Source organism: Notolepis coatsorum (assembly GCF_963971535.1).
Source record: "Notolepis coatsorum genome assembly, chromosome: 5".
In the NCBI taxonomy this organism is placed as follows: Eukaryota; Metazoa; Chordata; class Actinopteri; order Aulopiformes; family Paralepididae; genus Notolepis; species Notolepis coatsorum.
In genome coordinates, this window is record NC_140169.1 from 89,938,806 (window position 1) to 89,959,967 (window position 21,162).

General features: G+C 47.7%; 1 protein-coding gene across 1 annotated transcript in view; it reads right to left on the reverse strand.

Moving 5' to 3' along the window:
• Positions 1 to 21,045, reverse strand: part of tbc1d32 (TBC1 domain family, member 32) — a 267,311-nt gene extending 246,266 nt beyond the window's left edge. Inside the window, exons 1-6 of the mRNA XM_084314169.1 lie at positions 20,990 to 21,045; positions 18,821 to 18,989; positions 18,227 to 18,388; positions 14,348 to 14,525; positions 10,631 to 10,702; positions 8,215 to 8,340 (exon numbers count right to left, since the gene is read on the reverse strand). Coding sequence (XP_084170295.1) covers positions 8,215 to 8,340; positions 10,631 to 10,702; positions 14,348 to 14,525; positions 18,227 to 18,388; positions 18,821 to 18,978 — 696 coding nt within the window. The 5' untranslated portion in view covers positions 18,979 to 18,989; positions 20,990 to 21,045. The remainder of the gene's footprint in view (positions 1 to 8,214; positions 8,341 to 10,630; positions 10,703 to 14,347; positions 14,526 to 18,226; positions 18,389 to 18,820; positions 18,990 to 20,989) is intronic.
• Positions 21,046 to 21,162: the final 117 nt, after the last annotated feature.

Here is a 21,162-nt window from a genome sequence, read left to right on the forward strand (position 1 = left end):
CCGCCCTCATCAACACGCAGCGGTCTACTACTCCTCATCACCTCCATCTCTCTCATCCTGCAGAGGGAATTGTTCCTCTGTCACAGTGGTAACCGCGGCAACGTTTGGCCAGAACACTTTATTAGAACTATTTGGGCGCCCATCTAAATTTAGTAATAGTATTTAATTAGGCTTTGTGTAATGTGATAACAATATTTTGTATGTATCCTTTTTCCCTTTTTTGCTTATATAAAAGCATTATGTTTCAAACAGTTTCCTCGCTCTTTCTAGTTTAGGTGACTCCATTTTAAGTTATTCACTCAGTTGTGTATTTGGTACAATTAGTTTAAGAGTTAAGGCATCCTACCACACCCCCTAAGGTGATAATTATATACAGTCCTCTAAGCTCCCGCACAATTTGGTCCTTCGAGCCGGATTTAAACCAGATAGGATGTCACAAAAGAGCGAGGTAGGTTCAAAGGGTCCCCCCCCCCCTTCCCTGAAGGGAAGACACGTGCTCCTAGGGAGCGTAGATTACCCTCCCGACTAGATGACTGTGTCCTGGGTACACCCAGTAGCCCTAGTTCGGAGAGCAATCAGCATATGCTAAACACATCAGCTGACCGGACAGTAGGGGACTTTACAACCCAGACGGCAGGCACACCCCAGCTAGTAGAGGGTGCTGCTGCCACACCACAGTTAGATCAGACGGCAGGCACACCCCAGCTAGTAGAGGGTGCTGCTGCCACACCGCAGTTAGATCAGACTCTGAGAACAGAGTCAGACCCGACTGACACCCCCCAGCGGCCTGAAGAGAAGAAGAGACACCAGGTGGCAGTCTCGTGTAGTAAAGACATAACTACCTTCTCGCCACTGGATACCGCCAACCAAGATGAGTATGATGAGCAAGATGAGTCTGAAGAAGAAGAGGAGAGTGACTCCGCTGAAAACGACTCGCAACCTGGAGAGGATATCAATCCCCCAGACAGAGTGGAGCCACGCGGCAGGCAGGACTTCAATCACTTCCAACCGGGAGAGTTCTTCGTAGACACTCGCAGAACTAGTAGGCCCCCCAGCAGAGCACAAAGCAGAGGGAGCGTTACAAGCCAAACAGAATTCATGTTCCAATGCATGCAACAACAACGCGAAGATGCGCTCGCAAGAGAGGCTCAACGACGCCAAGATGCACTCGCAAGAGAGGAGTGGCTCCAACGAGATGCGCTCGACAGAGAGAGAAGAGCCGCGGAAGCACTGGAGCGGGAGCGCGATAGAGCGGCAGCCCAGGCCTTGGAGTACACCCGGCTCGCTACCGCCCAACTGCAATCGGCCTCTGCCTCCAGGCAATCATCAAGAGCATCCACTAGGAATAACTCACCCCAGCGCCGCCAGCCTGAAAGGGAGGAGCACCCGGCTACGTATCCCCGACCCCGAAGAAGGGACAAGGCCGACTCCGAAGACCTGGAAAGGCGACTGGCTCGTCTGCAGGAGGAATATACGGCACCAAGAGAGGCGCCACCCCGCTCTCAATGTGAGCGGCTACCCGCCACACACAAAGCAACCTCCAGATCCCATCAACATTGGCCCGTAACTGCACCGGCCCCTAGGTACGACCCGCTCCCACAGCGCCCACCAGGGAGCGCCATCCCATTCTTCAAAGACAATTCTAGAAGTCAGTACCATGACATGAGGATGTGTCTGGAGTTCCTCCTGGGCGCCGCCAACCACAGCGAGCAACAGAAGTTCATCGAGCTGTCTATGCACTGTAGGCTGCCTGCGGCCAAGCTCATATGCACTGCCAACGCATACTCCCCCACCCCCTATACTTCGTCTATCCAGGCCCTGGACGAGCGCTGGGGACGCCCGTGGGACCACATAGTGGAGGAGATCCACGAGCTGGGAGAAATGGCAGACATAAAGGACGACCACGCCCTGGACGCATACTCCTTGAAGGTACAGGCTCTGGTGAGCCTCCTGACGTTCCAAGGAGCCGCCGGCCGCACTGAGCTCTATGCAGGCTCCAACGTAGAACGCTTCGTCAGGAAGCTTCCAAAGGAAAGGGAAGAGAGGTTCCGACGGGAACACGAGCGTCTCCACCCCCAACAGCCACTGTCTACCCTGATGGAGCTCTCAGAGTTCCTGAAGTCGGAGATGAGGCACATCCGCCTCCCCAAGCGGGAAGAGCCGAGAGGCAGTGGACGAGACAAGTCCGACCGAACGGGGCGGCCCGTTAGGGTGCTGACCACCGTACATGAAACCACATCAAAGGAGCACCAAGGGCCCCCGAAAGGCCAACGAGGCTTCTCCTCCCAGAAGAAAGGAGAGAAGAAGACGCCGCCATGCCAGTGCTGCACAGAGGTCCACTGGCTAGACAACTGTCCCGTGTTCAAGGAGAAGACTACAGAGGAAAAGAAACAGTGGATAATAGAGAATAAGCGGTGCTGGAAGTGCGCCCGTGAGCACAGAGCAAAGGACTGCACCCTCAAGGGACCCTGCAGACAGAGCGGGTGCGGGAAGATCCACCTCACGGCCCTCCACGACCTCAACAATAGAGACGACAAGGCTAAGCCTTATGTGGCGGAAGTCCGTGATGAGCCCTCTGGAGAGCTACGCAACTACTACGTGGGCCCCGTGAGAGGCAGCACTCCCCGCGTGCTGTTGAAGATTGTGCCGGTGGTCCTGCGGAACCGCGACAAGACTCTGGAGACCTACGCGGTTATTGACGATGGCTCGGAGCGCACGCTGCTGATGCGTGAGGCTGCCATCGCCCTTGGACTCGTGGGCGACGCAGAGGAGCTGGATCTCCTCACCATCCAACCAGGGCGCACCACTATTCGAGGAGAAAGTGTGGCCCTCACCCTCACACCGGCCGGACGGCCGAAGGAAGTCTTCAAAGTGAGCCGCGTATTCACAGCTGCCGGGTTGTGCCTCTCCAGTTACGGCTACCCGATGGAGTCCCTCATGAAGAGGTACCCACATCTCCGTAATCTGGGGATCAACGCTGCAATGGAGGTGAAGCCCACCCTCCTGCTCGGCTCCGATAATGTGAACCTCACTTTACCCAAGCACATCATCCCGGGTCCACCCGGATGTCCCGTCGCCCTGGAGACTCCGCTAGGCTGGACCCTGCAGGGCCCCATCAGTCTAAGAAATCTGAACGCCCGTCAGACCCACTGCCTCTTCATTGGAGCGGGGCATGAAGACGAGGCATTGCTGGAGAATGTTCAGAGGTTATGGCAGCTGGACATTGCTCCATACAAAAACGAGAAGATACACACTCGCTCCAAAGAAGATAAGGCGGCGATGGATCTTCTCCAAGCCAAGACCAAGCGTGTCTGCGTGCGCGGTGTCCTCAGATACGCCACACCGCTCTTGAGAAGAGAGCCCATGCCGACCTTCAAGGTTCCCCCAGGAGTAGCGAAGCCGTGTCTGCTTAGCACTGAAAGAAGACTCAGCAGAGACCCCGAGACGGCTGCCGCCTACGCCACAGAAATGAGCAAGCTCATAGAGTCTGGACTAGTCAGGAGGCTGAAGCCTGAGGAGGCGGAAAGGAGTACCGAGTCATGGTACCTTCCACACCATAACGTTAAGCACAACGGAAAGAACAGAGTGGTCTTTAATTGCAGCTTTCAAGTGCGCCAGCAGAACCTCAACCGCTATCTCCTGCCCGGTCCGACTCTGACCCCTCCTCTCCTCAGAGTCATGGTGCGCTTCCGACGACAGAAGACCGCCATCAGTGGCGACATCAAACGCATGTTCCATCAGGTGTGTTTGCTCGACGAAGATAAGCCACTCATGAGGTTCTTGTGGAGAGAAAACCCAGACGACCCGGAACCGTCCATCTATCAGTGGGAGGTGCTGCCCTTCGGGACGACCTGCAGCCCGTGTTGCGCCACCTACGCCCTGCAGCTTCATGTCGACGACGGCGCCGCACCCCCCGGAGTCTCCGATGCTGTCCACCACAGTTTCTATGTGGACAACTGCCTCCACAGCGTGGAGACCGCGGAAGAGGCCTACAAGCTGGTGCATGACATACGCACCTTCCTGGCCACCGCTGGCTTTGAGGTCCGCCAGTGGGCCACCAACAACCCTGAGGTCGTCCGAGACCTCCCAGACGAAGCGAAGGCTGACAGCAGCGAGACCTGGCTCTCCCAGTCAAGTGAGGACGCCCATGAAATGACTCTGGGTCTCCTCTGGCGTTTCAAGTCTGACACCCTGTGTTACCGGCAAAAGAAAATCGAGACTCGCCATTACGTAACCAGGAGGTCGATCTACAGTACTCTGGCGAGTCAATATGACCCGTTGGGTTACATCAACCCCTACACGACTCGTGCCAAGGCTCTGGTCAGCGAGCTGTGGACTGAGGCGAAGGGATGGGATGACCCCCTACCAGAGACACTCGGGGCGAAGTGGAAGAAGTGGGAAGAAGAGCTCCCCACCCTCCAACAGATCGAGTTTCCCAGGAGCTACTTTCCCTCGAGCGTCAGTCTGACCGGCAGCCAGCTCTCCCTTCATGTATTCTGTGACGCGTCTGAGAAGGCATATGGTGCAGTAGCGTACCTGCGCGCGGTGGAGCCCGACGACACAGTCCACGTCTCCTTCATTCTTGCACGCTCAAGAGTTGCACCCAAGAAGCAGCAATCCATTCCCCGGCTGGAGCTCTGCGCAGCTCTAAGTGGAGCCCAGTTGGGAAAGATGCTGAAGGAAGAGCTGCACCTCCCCCTTCACGCGGTGTCGATGTGGTCTGACTCCACAACAGTCATCCAGTGGATCCAGTCGACTTCGTGCAGATATAAAGTATTCGTAGGAACAAGGGTGACAGAGAACCAAGAGCTTGTGGGGATCAGCTGCTGGCGATACGTTTCGACAGATGTCAACCCGGCGGACGTGATCACCAGAGGTGCGACCCTCGAGGAATTGGCACGTCCCAACCTCTACCACCGTGGACCCGACTACCTACGCAAGCCAGAAGAAGACTGGCCTTCTCCTCCGAACTTGGAGAACGCAGAGGTGGAGGTGGAACTTAAGAAGTCCATCTTCTGCGGCCTCACTGGACTCCAAGACCCTTCAAATACTGACGGTCCCAAGGTTGAGGATTGCCAGACCCTAGAAGAGCTCCAAGTACGTACCTTCCACCACCGGAACCCCGGTCCCGGAGACCCGACCCCTCTCAGCGCCGACGACTACGCCGCAGCTGAGATCATGTTGCTGCAGAGGGTGCAGCGGGAGGTCTTCCAGATCGAGATGGCGTGCTTGGGACGGAAGATGGAGCTACCAAGAGACAGCAAGCTGAGGCTACTGGCCCCCGAACTGGACGAGAAAGACCTCATACGTGTCGGAGGCCGCCTACGACGGGCTCAGGGCCTCACTGAGGACAGCAAACACCCCATCCTACTCCCCTCGAAGCATCCGGTGACTAACTTGGTGATTCGTCACTATGACACCAAATTATATCACCCTGGAGCGGAGCGGCTCTTCGCGGAGCTCAGGAGAAGGTTCTGGATACTTCGCGGCCGGGAGGCTGTGCGGCGTTACCAACGGTCATGCACAGACTGCCAGAAGCTCAGAGCCCAACCCATCATGCCACGAATGGCTGACCTCCCATCCTGCCGCCTCCGTCTCCAAGAAGCGCCCTTCCACAACACGGGCATGGACTGCTTCGGGCCCTTCACCATCAAGGCGGAGATCGGGAGAGCAACTGCTAAGAGATGGGGAATCATCTTCAAGTGCCTCACCACGAGAGCCGTCCATCTCGAGGTGCTGGCTGAAATGACAACAGACAGCTTCCTCCAGTCATTCCGTCGATTTACTGGAAGGAGAGGGCGACCCCATACCTTATGGTCTGATCATGGGACGAATTTCAAGGGAGGAGAAGCTGAACTCATCAAGAGTTACCACCAGATGAGTGAGGAGTTGAGGGACGAGCTGGCCTCCCAACAGGTCACCTTCTCCTACAACCCTCCAAATGCACCCCACTTCGGTGGAACGTGGGAGAGAGAGGTCAAGTCAGTAAAGGCTGCTCTAGCAGCCGCGCTCAGAGGACAGGTTCCGAAGGCAGAGGTCTTCAACACCGTGCTGGTGGAGATTGAAGCCATTCTGAATTCCAAGCCACTGGGGTACGTCAGTAGCGACGCGGCCGATCTCGACCCCATAACACCCAACAGCCTTTTGATGGGGCGGCGAGACGCGGCCCTTCCCTTTGCGGTCTACGCCTCCACCGAGATCATCGGCAGAAGACAATGGAGGTATAGTCAGGCTCTAGCCGACCAATTCTGGAAGAGGTTCACCACCGAATATCTCCCATCGCTGCAAGGCCGCCGCAAGTGGATCACTGAAAGAGGCAACCTAGAACCAGGAACCCCAGTCATGATCGTGGATCAGGCGCTTCCCCGAGCCCGCTGGCTCACCGGAGGGGTGAAGAGTGTGGTAAAAGGGCAAGACGGAAGAGTCCGCTCGGCTATCGTGGATGTCGGAGGAAGAACATACCACAGACCAGTGGCTCGACTGATCCGACTACCCCCGTACTCTGACTCTGACCAGCCTGAGTGACTACTAGACATTCAGCAGACCTCAGTACTGATTAGCGCCGCAAATCAGGGGGCGGCTGTGCTGAAGGGTCTGCAATTAGGTAAAATTAGACCTAAAATAATCCCCCTTTAAGTTAATATGTGGGAGTTAAGTTATTATTTACCACATAATGTTACACTGTCTGCCTATTGATTGCATCTCAGGTTATATGACGGTGCTGCCATCTAGTGGGCCAGAGGTGGTTTAGTGTTCCCTCGTATCTGCGTCACTTCCTCTCTATGAGCTTGTGACGTTGAACTTGACCGGACACGGAAGAGAGCGGACGTACACACGGCGTTGCTCTCGTTAACGTTATAGTTTGACGGTGACCAAGTATGTAAAGTGGCTTACCAAGCGGACATTATACCACCAAGAGAGAGTGAGTTTTAGTACCCAGCTAATTTGATGTTTAGTAAACGTCTGGGATTAGCATATTACAGCAGACTATAGTATTCCCCATCTATCGTTACCAGTTAGCCGAAGCTAGCTAGCTCGGCGCTAATACCTAAAGTAGCTTCGGCTCATGCTTCGATAGCTGCTCTATACTGGACATATCAGTCGATATATAACACAGACCAGAGAACATTTAGATAAGGTCTGTGTCGCTGTAAAGGGACACAACTAGTCCTGAGAAGTAGCCATAGCAGTAACCTGTGGTACAGAGGGGACCAGCGTGTCTGCAGCAGCTGTCGGCGTGCGCCGTGCAGCACCACGGAGCGGAGCGAGACACTCGGACCACCACAGCGGAGCATCTGGTCTGCAGGAGCAGACTAGTGGCGCCTATTGGACCGGGCAGCGTCTTCCCGCCCTCATCAACACGCAGCGGTCTACTACTCCTCATCACCTCCATCTCTCTCATCCTGCAGAGGGAATTGTTCCTCTGTCACAGTGGTAACCGCGGCAACGTTTGGCCAGAACACTTTATTAGAACTATTTGGGCGCCCATCTAAATTTAGTAATAGTATTTAATTAGGCTTTGTGTAATGTGATAACAATATTTTGTATGTATCCTTTTTCCCTTTTTTGCTTATATAAAAGCATTATGTTTCAAACAGTTTCCTCGCTCTTTCTAGTTTAGGTGACTCCATTTTAAGTTATTCACTCAGTTGTGTATTTGGTACAATTAGTTTAAGAGTTAAGGCATCCTACCACACCCCCTAAGGTGATAATTATATACAGTCCTCTAAGCTCCCGCACAAACACACTTTTTTGTGTCTATCCTTGGCTAGTATTCCAGACTGTGCTTCTGTCACATGTTATTATATATTGTCAAAATAAAATCAATCAATCAATGCATGTACTCACAACACATATGCATGGATTCAGCAGGTGCAAACATTCACTCACACACACACACACACACACACACACACACACACACACACACACACACACACACACACACACACACACACACACACACACACACACACACACACACACACACACACACACACACACACACACACACACACACACACACACACACACACACACACACACACACACACACACACACACACACACACACACACACACACATTAAAGGCTTTAAATTAAACCACATATCATTATCACACGTCAATAGGATTCAAACATTCATTTAGACATCGGACACACAAACATACGCGCACGTGTGTGTGAGATATACACAATATATATATTACTTACACTGAGGTCTGCATCAGGGTCGTTGAGGGCCACGGTGAGGCTCCTACGCAGGCTGCTCCAGCTCTCACAGCTCAGGACGTCAGCAGGGGGAGCGCAGCAGAGAGCCTGTAGAGCCTCCAGACGCTCCTGTTCATCACAGAGTCATCACATCACTAACACAGCAGAGAGCCTCCAGACGCTCCTGTTCATCACAGAGTCATCACATCACTAACACAGCAGAGAGCCTGTAGAGCCTCCAGACGCTCCTGTTCATCACAGAGTCATCACATCACTAACACAGCAGAGAGCCTCCAGACGCTCCTGTTCATCACAGAGTCATCACATCACTAACACAGCAGAGAGCCTGTAGAGCCTCCAGACGCTCCTGTTCATCACAGAGTCATCACATCACTAACACAGCAGAGAGCCTCCAGACGCTCCTGTTCATCACAGAGTCATCACATCACTAACACAGCAGAGAGCCTGTAGAGCCTCCAGACGCTCCTGTTCATCACAGAGTCATCACATCACTAACACAGCAGAGAGCCTCCAGACGCTCCTGTTCATCACAGAGTCATCACATCACTAACACAGCAGAGAGCCTGTAGAGCCTCCAGACGCTCCTGTTCATCACAGAGTCATCACATCACTAACACAGCAGAGAGCCTCCAGACGCTCCTGTTCATCACAGAGTCATCACATCACTAACACAGCAGAGAGCCTCCAGACGCTCCTGTTCATCACAGAGTCATCACATCACTAACACAGCAGAGAGCGTGTAGAGCCTCCAGACGCTCCTGTTCATCACACAGTCATCACATCATCACTAGAATAACACAGCAGAGAGCCTGTAAGAGCCTCCTGTTCATCACAGAGTCATCACATCATCACTAGAATAACACAGCAGAGAGCCTCCAGACGCTCCTGTTCATCACAGAGTCGTCACAGAGTCATCACATCATCACTAGAATAACACAGTCTGCAGAGAGCCTGTAGACTGAGCCTCAAAATGTGCCTGTTCATCACAGAATCATCATCACTAGAATAACTTACTGAACAGGCAACGCTGCAGGTAGCTGATTCGCTACAAACCTGGACCGCTGGAATAGGTGGTTCCGGGTGCGCGCCAGTGGGAGCGGGGGGCGTGGTGTGCGAGCTTGTACCAAAACACGGGAGAGGCTTCTGTATCAACTTGTTGACACACACAACGTCATTACTGTAATGCTTTCATGCTTGCTTGAATTTTGGGCAGATAAAAACATACAGCAACAACTGGACAATACCCACAAAAACTATAATTATGGGCAATTTGGCGAGTTCAGACCTCAACCAAACAAGCATGTTGAGCCTCACGGGCCACGGCTCAGTGGATGAAAACATGAAGCCACGTTACACGCACAAGACTTCCCTGGCTCGCATTAGGCCTGGCAATTTTTTGCCATTGCTATGTCTACTATACATTGGTTTCTTGTTCGAATGCATTTATTTCTATAGACCAGTGGTGCCCAACCAGTTGGCCGTGATCGACCGGTAGATCAATGACATGCGATATAATTGACGCGAGCGATGGGCTAATGTTAGCTGCTAATTAGTAATAAATAGGCTAAGCTAACTAGCGTTAGCTTAGTGTTAACCCTGGGAAACGCTCAAAGCGGACTCCACGACACCAGTTCCATTCGTGAGAAAAGGGGGTGGGTTATATTGACAACGCTTGACAACAGAGGTTCAAATATAACTCCATATTTATTGGATATTTGTTTCTTTATATCAGCATCCAGTTTCCACCACCGTGTGTTAAAACTCTTCCTGTGTTGACGTTAGAGCGTGACATCATCGCTACGGCAGCTTACACGCTCAAAACGCAAACTGTAAACAAAACCCGGAGCGCACCAAGACTGCAGTGTGTACGCAAACTAGAGGGGGGAGAGGGAGGGGGGAAGTTCGCACCCAAGGACGGAGCGGAGCTGATTCGACCCCGAATGGCAGTGAGAAAGCCACCTGAGACAGCTAGCTAACACCTCCACTAACTACTGTCCTGTCTCCTCTCTGAGACAGCTAACTAACACCTCCACTAACTACTGTCCCATCTCCTCTCTGAGACAGCTAGCTAACACCTCCACTAACTACTGTCCTATCTCCTCTCTGAGACAGCTAACTAACACCTCCACTAACTACTGTCCCATCTCCTCCCTGAGACAGCTAGCTAACACCTCCACTAACTACTGTCCCATCTCCTCTCTGAGACAGCTAGCTAACACCTCCACTAACTACTGTCCCATCTCCTCTCTGAGACAGCTATAACTAACACCTCCTGTCCTGGAGGAAATGCAGAACATAACCAATGCAATCCAGAAGGCATGATCAAATCATGTACAATGGAATCATAAAACAACACACGCATACACAATCATCTCTATTAATAGGGAACCACGTTTACCTCTTTGGGTCTGCCGGGGTCAAGTTTCTCAGCCAAGACTTGGAGCTGCTCTTGCTTCATGAAAGCATATCTCTGAAAAAGATTCAGAGGCCATGTTGAAGGAAATGTTGCATATTAATAACATAATAATTCTGGATAAGAAAGAAGAGAGTGAGAAGAAATTGACGTGATAAACTCAATAGTCCCTGAACAGGACATTTTCTCAGGGACTGAACGTGATCTATATTCATAAAGACTTTTCGTCAACAGTCAAATGTAAAAAAGGGCAATGATTCCAGAGAACACTGGGTGGTTGTAATCCTCTGTCCTAGATTATGCCTCCTATAAATCAATAACAATACCACAGGCTGTGCCAGACACCAAAAGACCAAATCAAATTCAGTTCCATAGACTAAAGATGAGACACACACCTTTCTGCCTGTTTGTTTTGAAGTCATCTGCAATAGTTAGTAATGAGTTGAGATTATCAAGAGTAGGAGAGTGCAGGGTTTGAATGGGTTGTGTATTCAAAGTATTCCATCACAGACACTTTGGTTGCAAACACCTGGGCCCTCATTTATCAATTTCTCAGAAAATGTTCTATTTCCACACGTAAGCACAGAATTTTGAATGTGTGCACGCACAAAGAAAACGGGATTTATCACACGTGCGTACACAGGTCCTACGCACACCTGTCATGATAAATATCACCTTGGTCCTACGCCGAGACTCGTGCACACTTTCACGTATTTGCATACCAAAACTGCCCCGATTAACCATATACGGTAATGGACACCCCCATGAAATGTGGAAAAATGGACTAAACCGAGGGAAGCGTGTTATGAGACAGGCTGACAGACGTGTACACGTACGGTGATGTCGGATATGATATCTATTAACCATTGCTGCCTGGGCAGCGCAAACACTAATAAAGACCGTGCTGGAATATGACTGCCTTTTTCCGTTTTGTTTGATTAATACCCAGGGATTAAAGTTCTCCTCAATTTTATTTCAAATCGCGACGGATTTTCCGTCAATTTTCTACCTGCTGCATATGATTTCTAGAGGCATACAATCTATTTTGATGTCAGTATTGGGTAGCCTATATAAACAATAATACGAGAGCATATACAAGAACAATGAATCTCACTGCCATGTGTGATGTAGCCTGGCTTTCAATACATGAACTTGAATTCCATCATGTTTGTGTGCGGGAGCTCACAAGGCTGTTGTCACAATGGGTGGTACAGTAATAACAGTCTACACAACATCACGATGGACCATGCCATGTAGCCTATGTTCTATTATGACATGATCTGTGATGACAAATGTTCTAGAATGTTTGATTAAGATATCATACTCTGACAGCATGCCTATGATCAATAAAAACGTGAACTTGAATCCAATCATCATATTTACATAGTCTGTCCACTATCTTTATTACTTTGTTATTCCCCCCCCCCCCATCTATGTAAAGCGACCTTGCATGGGTCTCTTGAAAGGCGCTATGTAAAATGAAGCTATTATTATTATTATTATTGTTGTTATTATTATTATCATGTCTGTGTGCTGAGCTCAGTGAAGTTTCAACGGAGCGAGGTAATCTATTCTAATCAACAAATTGAAGTAGAAAGCATTCCGTTGTGGCCAATCTTATTTGGAAACATGACACAAAATAATAGTATGTCGCTTTTTATTTGAAACAATATTTAATGGCGTTTGGAGGTGGGTGTTCTGCTTCTGCCCCCCATGCCAAACAAGCAAGCCAACCTCTTGCTCCCGCATGAGCCCGTTATAATTACACTACTGTCGCTATTTTACAGTCCTCGATATCCTCGCGGACGGACCAGTATACCTTTATATCATATCATATTCATATTCATATCATAGTTTACTCTATCAGCCTACCAGCATGTAATACGTTCTTTGTTAGAACTCAACTCGTTATTATTTTGCGCATAGATTGCAGAAATACGGGAACGTTTTGATTTAGGCTTTGACACAGAATACAAGTCATGATATCACCCACACGATATATGCTCTGTGTCCAGAGCATGTATGCTTTTCATTCATGTAGACACATTTATTGCAAGGGTTTTGTATACACATACACTCAACAAATCTGTCTGTTCTCGTTGCAATGCGTTTATATCGTGGGTGTTCATATGACTTGTATTCTGCTTACAGCTTGGGGTTCCACTGATTACGTTTAACAATGGCAAAGCCTTTTAAATATAATCAAAACGTTCCCGTATTTCTGCAATATATGCGCAAAATAATAACGAGTTGAGTTACGCGGAGCGCAGTCAGTGCTTATTTCCGCGTTGTAAAAATATTCTACCACCGGGCGCCAACTACGCATGGTCCGACCTGTGCTTAAATATACGCACAAAGTCAAGCACAAGTTCAAATAGATAAATCCCACACTTTGCTTAGAAATGATCGTACGCACGGCTTAAGCACATATCTGTGTGTACGTCAAGTTGATAAATGAGGGCCCTGGTGATTGTAATGGAATAGCGTAGGTGATTATCATTAAATGACAACAGTGGCCAATGAGCTGTGGCACTGTGCCATAATGTATGGAAAAAAACGTCATGAGAATACTATGTGTATACAAAAAAATAATTATTATCTTATTCCTCCTTCTTTTTTTCCAGATTTTTCTCCCATCCCAATGTTAGTCGTTATGCCAATTCCCAATCCCCTTCCTGGTCGTTGCGCACTCTACCCCCTACCGTCGGTCCGGGAGGGTGGAGACTATCACATGCTTCCTCTGACACATGTGTAGCCAGCCCACCGCTTCTTTTCACCTGGCAGTGCGGACTCTCACTGGGAGAGTGTAACGTGTGGAAGGTCACACTACCTCTCTTAGATCCTTCCTTCGCTGTGCAGGCGCCCCGACCGAACTGTAGGAGTCGCTGTTTACAACGACCAGGACCCACCCTCGCCGGGTTTCCCACCCGCTAACACTGCCAATTGTGTTAGTATGGATGGTCGGCCAACCCGGAAGCACCACAGCTGGATTCGATCCCACTGTCTCTGTGGTGGTAGACAGCCGCTTAGTCCGCTGCGCTACCCGGCCGCCTATGTGTATACACTTAAAGGGATATTTCACTTTAGTAGAACTAGAGTCAAGAAGTATGATATTTAGACTTAGTCCTCAAAATGAATGGAAGTGAATGGGGAGCCTGAAACCTGGGAGGAATGGTGGCGTTGACAGCGGACAACAGAGACAGCAGTTTTTGCTAGCTCACTTGTTGATGACGTTAGACAGAGGTAATTTGCTGATTTCTACTAAAGTGAAATATCCCTTGTCAAGGGTGGCGTTTTGGTTGCTAGTGAACAGCCTACCACTAGGCCAGCCGAAATAAATTAAATGGTTGCAAATCATTGTAGGCTTAGATCAGTGGTTTTCAACATTGGGTCTGGGGACCCGCAAGGGTCCTTGCAGAGATCCCAGGGGAGTCTCCAGGGGAAGAATTGGGAACAGTTTGATGCCAATATTATTTAATTGACTATATCAGTTCAACTAGTGAATGAATTCAAGTTCCAGTCTCTCCACTGTCATCTGCTTAATTAGACTATAGTTAGGGAATCCTCAGGGTTCCTGCTGGTTTCAACAAGTTAAGGTACATTTAAGACTTTTTAAGACCACTTTTTTTAAGACCACTACACTGGTATAGACCTCTGATCTCTGACCTGGTTTAGACCACTACACTGGTATAGACCTCTGACCTGGTTGAAGGAAGAGTCGCTGTCGGAGCAGTTGTCAGCATAGTGATTGTTAGACTGTCCATGTTGAACCTCCCTGTGCATCTCCTCTTTCCTCTGCTGGTCCTCCTCAAACTTATTGATCAGTGACTCCACCACCACCATCATGGTGTCCTTCAAGGTCTGCATCATCTGTTTGTATCTGCAAGAGAGAGCGAGAGAGAGAGAGAGAGAGAGAGAGAGAGAGAGTAGAGAGAGAGGTATAGTGCAATCACTATTACAAAAGCATTCCTTAAATATTTAAAGGGACATTCGCCGACTTTCGACCTTGATCTATCGTTCAGTTGTGAGGAAAATATGTGATAATCAGACACTATTTCTTTCTCTATTCTTTTTCCTCCCATCCCCCAATTTAGTCGTTATGCCAATTCCCTTCCTGGTCATTGCGCACATTGCCCTACTGTCTGTCTGGGAAGGGTGTAGAGTAGAGTCCGATACATGTGTAGTCGCCAGCCGCTTCTTTTCACCCGACAGGGAAGAGTTTCACTGGGAGAACGTAACGTGTTCACGCTATCTCCCCCAGATCCCCTCCCTGCTGAACAGGTGCCCTGACTGACCAGTAGGAGTTCGTAGGGACGACTGACCAAGCCAGAGGTACCACTGACGGCTGGATTCAATCCCAGAGTCTCTGCGGTGGTAGGCGAGTGCTTAGACCTCTGCGCTACCCAGCGGCCCCCAGACACTGTTTCTTAACCCTTTCACTGCCACACTACCAAAGGGTTAACCCTTTCACTGCGACAATACAGAAGGTTAACCCGTTCACTGCCGCATGACAAAGGGTTAACCCTTTTCCGTCTGTTGTGTGGTAGTGAAGGGGTTAATGGTGTGTGTTTGGGGGGGGGGGGCAAGGCGGATGAGCCTGCGAGACACAGAACACATTGGTATGTTCTTTTTTTTTTGTATTTTATTTTTTTATTATTTTTTAAACAAACACATAAACAAACATGACAACACAAGATTAGATATACAAGCATTAATTAACAGTGCACATCCAATGAAATCACCATAAAAATTTTGATAAATGTCTTATACAAGATATACCCCTAATACCTGCTATCTATTACCCTACACACATAGCTCTTGCTCGCACCCCCCCCCCCCCTGGACCCCCCAATGGATAATCCATCCATTATCATTCGCTCCTAACCAGACCCTACCATTATATGCTAGCTTTTATTCTCTCCACCACTTCTAACCACATTGACATTTTGGATTCATTGAGACCCAAAATTCTTGCTGTAGATATTTCTAGATAAATCACATCGAGATATGTAAGAATCCAGACCTTCCGGCAAATTTTTTCAGGTTGAAACCATCGTGATGCTATCAGCTTTTTAGCCACTGTGATACCAGATAAAACCAATCTCTTTAGCTGTATAGATACTGCACACTCAAAAACATCATTCAGCAATAATACAGAGGGGTGTACAGGTATATTCAGAGTTAAGAGATTTGATAATTGCTGGGTCACTTCTTTCCAGAATATCTTAACTGGTGGGCAGTCCCAGTACATGTGCATAAATGTCCCCTCGTCCCCATTTGTACATAAGGAGCATTTGGAGTCTTGTTTAAGACCCATTCTGTTCAGTCTTATAGGAGTCAAGTATGTCCTATGAATATAGTTAAGATTGATTTGTTGATGGTCCGGGTTCCTTGATGCAAGTCGAACATTTGCCCAGGCTTCTTGCCAATCAAAATCTTTTTCCAGGTCTGGTATATCCCTCCTCCAGACTGAGTCTAGGTGGAGGGTTTCATACGAGGACGTTAGTAATTGATGATAAAAATCGGATACAAAACCTCTCAATGTCTCTCTTTCATAGAAGAATTTGTGGTATCTGTGGTGTACAATTGGTATCCTTAATGGAACACCGTGAGCCTTCAAACATAACAATAACTGTGCATAAAAATAATATGTAGAGCCGGTGAGATAAAAATTTTTGTGTATTTCATCATAACTACAAATACCCTGTTTGTTGAAAACATCTCCTAATGTATGTATGCCTTGCTTTTCCCATCTAGGGAATCTTATAGGTCGTTTTCCAATCAGGAGTGCATTGTTATTGAATAAGGGAGTATGATTATGCCATTTATGTGGGTTAGAATATTTTTTTTGTGTTTCACGCCATATCCGGATCGCATGAGTAATTATGGGGCCAAATTTCAGTTCGCATTGCTTAATTGATAATTTGGTGTATACTATGTCCTGCAGTCTATGTCGTGCTACTATATTTACTTCTAAATTTCTCCATGATACTGATGCTTGGGGTTCAAACCAGGTTGTCAGTGGTCTTAAAGTGTACGCCTTAAAATAGTGGAAAAAATTTGGAAATGCCATACCTCCGTCGGCTTTGTTTCTCTGTGCGGTGGATCTTTTTATGCGTGGTGGTTTGTTATTCCAAATAAATTTGTATGCGGAAGAGTGTAATTTTTTCCAGTAACCATCTGGAGGGGTTTTTGATTGATTGATTGATTGATTGAAAACTTTATTAACAGATTGCAGAATGGGTACAGTACAGTACAGCTCAATACATACAATTATTAAGAGGATGCAGACCTGAGAAAGACTTTCGTCTTGTTTCCATCAGGGTCCCCCATTTTCAATTCATCATATGACACACACGACATACAGATGGACAGTACTGTTACATCTATACATTTATGACTTACCAGATTTTCAAATACAGTACCGTTTGTGATACTAAAAAAAAATCCAGAAAAAGAGTGTATATACATTTGACATAGAAACTGTGCATTGGGGGAGGTTGGGTAGGTGGGGGGACACTGTACATTGGAGGTGGGGGGGGGGGGGGGGGGGGGTTGGGTAGGGGGGGGGGACACTGTACATTGGAATACTGACATACATTTGACATAGAAACTGTACATTGGAGGAGGTTGGGTAGGTGGGGTGGGGTGGGGTGGGGTGGGGTTGGGTGGGGCTGTACATTGGAATACTGACAAAGCCATGCTTGGTCTTTATTGTACAACTGGGTTAGGACATTTGTAGGGGCCAGTTTTGAATTGCAGTCTCCCGTAGGTGTTCTTTGAGAGTTTTTGAAGGTGGGTAGTGATTCACATTCCTTTACAGCTTTGGGTAGGGTGTTCCACATTGTTGTGGCATAATTGCGAAACGTGTTTAGTCCCTTGTTTGAGCCGAATCTGGGTTTTACATGATTTGTGGAGCTCCCTCTGGTAACGGTAGCATTGAGCTGATGAAGTTGATTCTAGGTAGGACATCCATCTTAACTATTGAAACCCGTGCCTGTACTGAGTTTTTAAGTTTTGACCACCTGTCAAAGTCGTATTTTATTTTATTTTGGATTTCTATGTAATTGTGTTTCACCGTTTGGCTTATGGTAGGGAATACTTCAACTCCCAAACATCTAAAGTGTTTAACCATTGGTATTTCTTCTGGAAGATGTGTATTTTTTGCAGGGGCGTTCAGTGGAAGGAAAGCCGACTTTGGCCAATTTATCTTAAATCCCGATAGGTCCCGATTGGTATATTCTATGTCCGATTATCACATGTCCTCACAGCAGAGAAACAGGATTCAGGTAAATAAAATCGGCAAAATGCCACTTTAACAGCAGTTGAGGTACACACATAACACAAATGGAAACACATTTCAGTGATTTATCTCATTTTGTGCATGCATTCATTCAGTCATGCATTCATTCAGTTGTTCTTTGGTTAATTCATTAATCCGTGCGATCATTCCTTACATCCTCCCTGGTTTCCTGTCCTGAACCTACAGCAGGTCAATCTCCTCGAGCACATGCATGAATCCATCCATCCATCCATCCATCCATCCATCCATCCCCTACAGCCGAGACGCTTGATACTCACTCTACTGATTCTCTAGTGCTCCTGGTGACGCCGTGAACAAGGGTGTCGTGGCCGGAGCCAATGGCAGGTTCATCTCCTTTACCACAGCCCTCGATCTCCCCCTCCACCACCGCTCCCAGGGAGCTCTCCACATACTGACGCAGGTATTTAACAAAATCATAACTGGGGAGGGAAGAGGGAGGCAGAGAGTGGTTAGCCTGCTGTGTACAATACTACAGCGGCAGGGCTAAGTATGTCAGCGCTACTATTGCAAATTATGTCGGTGTAAATGACTGGAATGGCTACACAAATGTATAAACGATATAGAACAGAGAGGATAATAAGCCTGCATGCAAAATTGCACTATTCTGAAATGCAAAAGTGTATCGACCCGGTTTGACAAATGTATGGATGTACATTGTTTATTTTTCAGATTTTCATATTCAGATCAATGTTATTGCCTATATCTTCCGTCTTTCTTCCATTACCCTGCCTATACCTGCACCTCCCCCATGCTTCTATGACACCTGGATTTCCCAAAGGGGATCAATAAAGGAATATCTTATCCTGCTTCACATAACGGGACGGAGGGGGGTGTGTACCTGCTGAACTTACTTGTGGAAGTTCTTGTCAGTCTCCTCCAGGTGTAGGAGGATCTCCTCGGCACACTCGGTGGACGGGGCGCCAGAGATCCTGTCCTTGAGGCTCTTCAGAAGCTGCCTGAGCAGGGCCTGCAGCTCAGCCTCATCGTCTGGGGACAACCGCTGGGACATGGTGGCGCCTCCTGAGACAGGAGACAGGAGCGGAGAGGCTTTAACCACACTAGGCAAAGTACAGTACAACGAAAAGAAGTTCCAAGATCCAACCGGAGTGCAAATGTAACAGTGGAAATAGTGGCCAGCGGTATAACTAGTAAGAGTATTGATTGATTGATTGAAAACTTTATTAACAGATTGCAGAATGGGTACAATACAGTACAGCTCAATACACACAATTGTTAAGGGGATGCAAACCAGAGAAAGACTTTCGTCTTGTTTACATCAGGGTCCCCCATTTTCCAATTCATCATAACATAATATGACATAGACAGTACTGCTACATCTATACATTTATGACATACCAGATCTACAAATACAGTGAATGAATGAATGAATGAATGAATGAATGAATGAATGAATGAATGAATGAATGAATGAATACTTTATTTAACATATTGCAGAATGGGTACAATACAGTACGGCTCAATACACACAATTGTTAAGGGCATGCAAACCGGAGAAAGACGTTTCTCTTGTTTACATCAGGGTCCCCCCATTTTCAATTCATAGTGTATCAGTACTGTTTGTGATACAAAAAGGGTCTAAAAAAGAGAGTATACTGTATACATTTGAGGGGGAAGAATATACAGTATATACAGGAGCTCTGTATGATAGCATGTACAACAATGCTGTATTATACAGCATTGTTGTACATGCTATCATACAGAGCTATGGGTTATATACAGGTGTATAAGTAGGTATATATGCATTGTGACAAAAAGGCATTGTGCACTGTGACAAAATGGCATCCAATGTAATAAAAAAAGTCAACCAACGAACTCGATTCTTGTACCGGATCTCCTCTCTGGTAAACAAGAATACCCTGAAGACTCTGGCAGGAGCACTCATTCAAGGGTACTACGACTATGCTTGCACCTCATGGTACCAAAGCACCTCAAAGGCACTAAAAAACGAATTACAAACATCTCAAAACAAGCTAGTCAGACTACTGCTTGACCTGACTCCTAGAACCCACCTCACCCCTGCCCACTTTGACAACCTAGGATGGCTTAGAGTAGACGACAGAGTACAGCAACTTGCAATGGGCCTGGTCTACAAGATACACTACGCGACCAAGGTACCCATGTACATGTCAAAATACTTCCCAAAGGTCAGTGAATACCACGATCACAACACCAGAGGGAGCTCCACAAATCATGTTAAACCCAGATTCGGCTCAAACAAGGGACTAAACACGTTTCGCAATTATGCCACATCAATGTGGAACGCCCTACCCAAAGCTGTAAAGGAATGTAAAATCACTACCCACTTTCAAAAACACTCTCAAAGAACACCTACGGGAGACTGCAATTCGAAACTGGCCCCTACAAATGTCCTAACCCAGTTGTACAGTAAATTACCAAGTATGGCTTTGTCAGTATTCCAATGTACAGTATACAGTCCCCCCCCCCCCCCCCCCCACCTCCAATGTACAGCCCCCACCCACCCACCCAACCCCACCCCACCCCACCCACCCCACCTCCTCCAATGTACAGTTTCTACGTCAAATGTATATACTCTTTTTTCTGGACACTTTTTGTATCACAAACAGTACTGTATTTGCAAATCTGATATGTCATAAATGTATAGATGTAGCAGTACTGTCTATCTGTATGTCATGTATGTGACGTATGTCATATATATATGTTATGATGAATTGAAAATGGGGGACCCTGATGTAAACAAGACGAAAGTCTTTCTCTGGTCTGCATCCCCTTAACAATTGTATGTATTGAGCTGTACTGTACCCATTCTGCAATCTGTTAATACACTTTTCAATCAATCAATTGTTTGGCGCTGCCTTTGCTAACGTTACGCTACGCTACGTGTAAACACTTCTTTAGCTAACGACGCGTTACCTGCTAAATGTTTACATATATCTTAAAACACACGTCGTCGGTATGAAACAACTCATATGCATTCCTTTGCACATTAGTAGCCAGCGTTAGCTATAAATAATACTCACAAATGAAGTATGTTTAGACAGACAGGACGCGCTGCTGCTGTGACAGACCAACTCCGTCTCCATGGAAACGAGAATCTGGCGTCGGTACCTCTGTGCATTATGGGATATCGTCACGTCGTCGCACTCATAGATAACTATATGGTCGCACTGTATCCTCTCTGTAGCATCACGTG